This window comes from Danio rerio, chromosome 17, assembly GCF_049306965.1.
Source record: "Danio rerio strain Tuebingen ecotype United States chromosome 17, GRCz12tu, whole genome shotgun sequence".
Classification (NCBI taxonomy): domain Eukaryota; kingdom Metazoa; phylum Chordata; class Actinopteri; order Cypriniformes; family Danionidae; genus Danio; species Danio rerio.
The window spans coordinates 47,999,722-48,002,191 of NC_133192.1; the positions used below are offsets into that span (position 1 = coordinate 47,999,722).

General features: G+C 34.4%; 1 protein-coding gene across 1 annotated transcript; it reads right to left on the reverse strand.

Moving 5' to 3' along the window:
• Positions 1-759: 759 nt before the first annotated feature.
• npc2.2 (NPC intracellular cholesterol transporter 2, tandem duplicate 2) lies at positions 760-1,566 on the reverse strand. Its single transcript, NM_001128719.1, has 4 exons — positions 1,452-1,566; positions 1,219-1,326; positions 964-1,136; positions 760-879 (listed from the first exon to the last, which is right to left on the reverse strand). Exons 1-4 carry the CDS (start codon positions 1,531-1,533, stop codon positions 793-795), a joined length of 450 nt encoding a protein of 149 aa, NP_001122191.1. The 5' UTR covers positions 1,534-1,566; the 3' UTR covers positions 760-792.
• Positions 1,567-2,470: the final 904 nt, after the last annotated feature.

A 2,470-nucleotide genomic window follows, 5' to 3' on the forward strand; every position in this document is an offset into this window, starting at 1 on the left:
GTAGTTCAGTACTTTCTACTTGTCATTTCAGTATTACACTAATTTTTCTGATTTTTTTTGTTTTATTTTTATGTGTGTATTGTTTGGGTTTTAACCAAAAAGTGTTTCAATTCCATCTCATCAGCTCCTTTAGAAATATTATACCCTGGAAAAAACATGACATGTTCAATACTTATTTCCCCAGCGGTATGTGTTTATGGCTGCTTTCCAAGCACTGCTTCTTGAAGCTTTGAAAAGCTTTGTTTTTCCCATTGCTAATTGAAATACCAGCTAACAAATGAACCAACAGCAACAGAAGGCTGGGTAAATGATGATGAAAATCAGCCAAAATATGAACATTTATACTTAATTTAAAATAAGAGTAGAAAACAAACATTCAAAGTTTTTATCTTAAATTTGAAAGAAATGTCATCAGTAATTCACAACAAACAGAAGAAAAAAAACTATTTACCAAAAAAAAAAAAAGCTCAGGTAATCATTCAAAGAAATGTGGATTAGAAACAAAAGAAGCAGCCACACAGCAGCTAGAGCTTCAGATCACCTCTGCTTATCAACCCGGTCAATCATTGATGCAATTTTAGCAACAAAAAAATTTGTCAATGCTTGTACAGTGACTATATAGTTAAAGAGAAGACATTAAAATAAAATGACAAATCTGTCTTGGTTTGAAAATGTAATTTTATTATCATAAAATCTGAATCTATAAGAAATCTAAAACCTGCTCAGGCAATCTTTCAGATACTTCTGTTAATAATCGTATCCTGCATTTCATCCTGGCTTCTGTGTTGATTTTCAGTTTACAATCTGAACAGGGAACTTGATGCAAAATAAATCTTTGCTGGAGTCGTCTCTTAGTTCCCATTCCACAACCACTTTTATCTAATAAACAAAAATAAATATTTAAGTGAAGATATACAACATTACAGACTTGCTTAGAACTAGAGAAGAAGCTTTAACACTTACTGCTGGATACTCAGTCTTGACTGGCAGCTCGGTGACGTAGTTGTAAGGTTTCTGTGGAACAATCGGACACTGAATCCCAGATTTGCACCCATCGTCAATTGGAATAGGGAAGGGGACAGGGACACATTCAACTACTCCATGAACCACAGCTTTACTGGTCTGACTTGCAACACCTATGGAAATAAGAGGGTTAATAGTTAATTTTCTAAATGAAGATTTATTTGAACATTTAAAGGACATAATAAAGCAACTTACTGCTGATGAAGGTTACATTAACGGTGTAGGACTGTCCTTTGTGAAGCTGGCAGGGCTGTTGGGAGCAGGGCTTGATGTCAACCTGAACTACTTTCCCATGTACTGAGCCTTTAAGGGAGAAAACAAGGTAGAAATATAATTTTTAAAGATAATAAATGTAATTAAACCTAGAGAAAAATAATACAGATAATGCAAATTGTTAAATAAACAAACTTGATAAAATAAAGACTTACCACAGTCCACAAATTTGACCGGATCAGCACAAGTGTATGCAAGAAAGGAAAGTAAAATAACGGCAAGCACTCGGTAGTCCATGGCTCAAATGAATGCTGTCGAAGACCAACAAGCTAGTTTACTGACAGTCCAAACAAAAAAATTTATCCAGTGACAGTGAATCTAAGCATACACTTCCTCATTGACATAATTTCAAAGTAACAGAAAAAAGGAACGTTATTGTGTTTTTGTCACAAGATCAGTGTCAGTGTGTGATGTTATAGCATTGCCACACAGGACATGGTCTATGTCACTAGATAAAACTGCTTGTTTTGCTGGATTTGCACATTTGCAGTAATGTAAGTCAGCAAAAATATATACAGTAGTTCTAGTGGTTTTTGAATATCCTAATGAAAACAGCTCATACACTGATTTTTAATAATAGTTTCCACCTGAACCAATTATTATTTTACAAATAATCATTCTCAAATAGTCCCTATCATGGATCACCACAGTGGAATAAACCACTAACTATTCCAGCATATGTTTTACGCAGCAGATGCCCTTCCAGCCAGATCCGAGTACTGGGAAACACCCATACACTCTCTCACATTCACACACACACACTCATACACACATATGATATATATAATTTATTTATTTTTACATAATGTTAAATTTTTTACCATGATTAAAGAATATTCAAAAATGTCCCGCATGGACATCACATTAAGTATCACAATTTTGTTCTCCATTTTAGACAAATCAGCAAGAAGAGAATCTCTAATGAGGATGATGAAGACCTGGGCCCAGTTTTTCAAAAGGTTTAATCCGGATAAAATTGATCCGGATTAAGTAATTCTGTTTTTGCAATCCGTGATTACGTAATTCAGCTTACTTTTTGAGCCAGTTTTTCAAAGCAACATTGGATTGGAATCATTCTGATCCAGATAGGAACTTTTCAGGATCACTAAATCTGGATTACCAGTGCTCAATCACAATGTTGGAAAGAGGCCTATGTAAAGAGCAACAAGAAGAA

Excerpts from the sequence above, each read along its gene's own strand:
- npc2.2 (NM_001128719.1), bottom strand. The coding sequence starts at position 1,533 with ATGGACTACCGAGTGCTTGCCGTTATTTTACTTTCCTTTCTTGCATAC. Across the intron at positions 1,327-1,451 it reads GGTCAAATTTGTGGACTGTG|GCTCAGTACATGGGAAAGTA; the intron begins GTAAGTCTTTAT and ends TCTCCCTTAAAG. Across the intron at positions 880-963 it reads TCAAGACTGAGTATCCAGCA|ATAAAAGTGGTTGTGGAATG; the intron begins GTAAGTGTTAAA and ends TTTGTTTATTAG.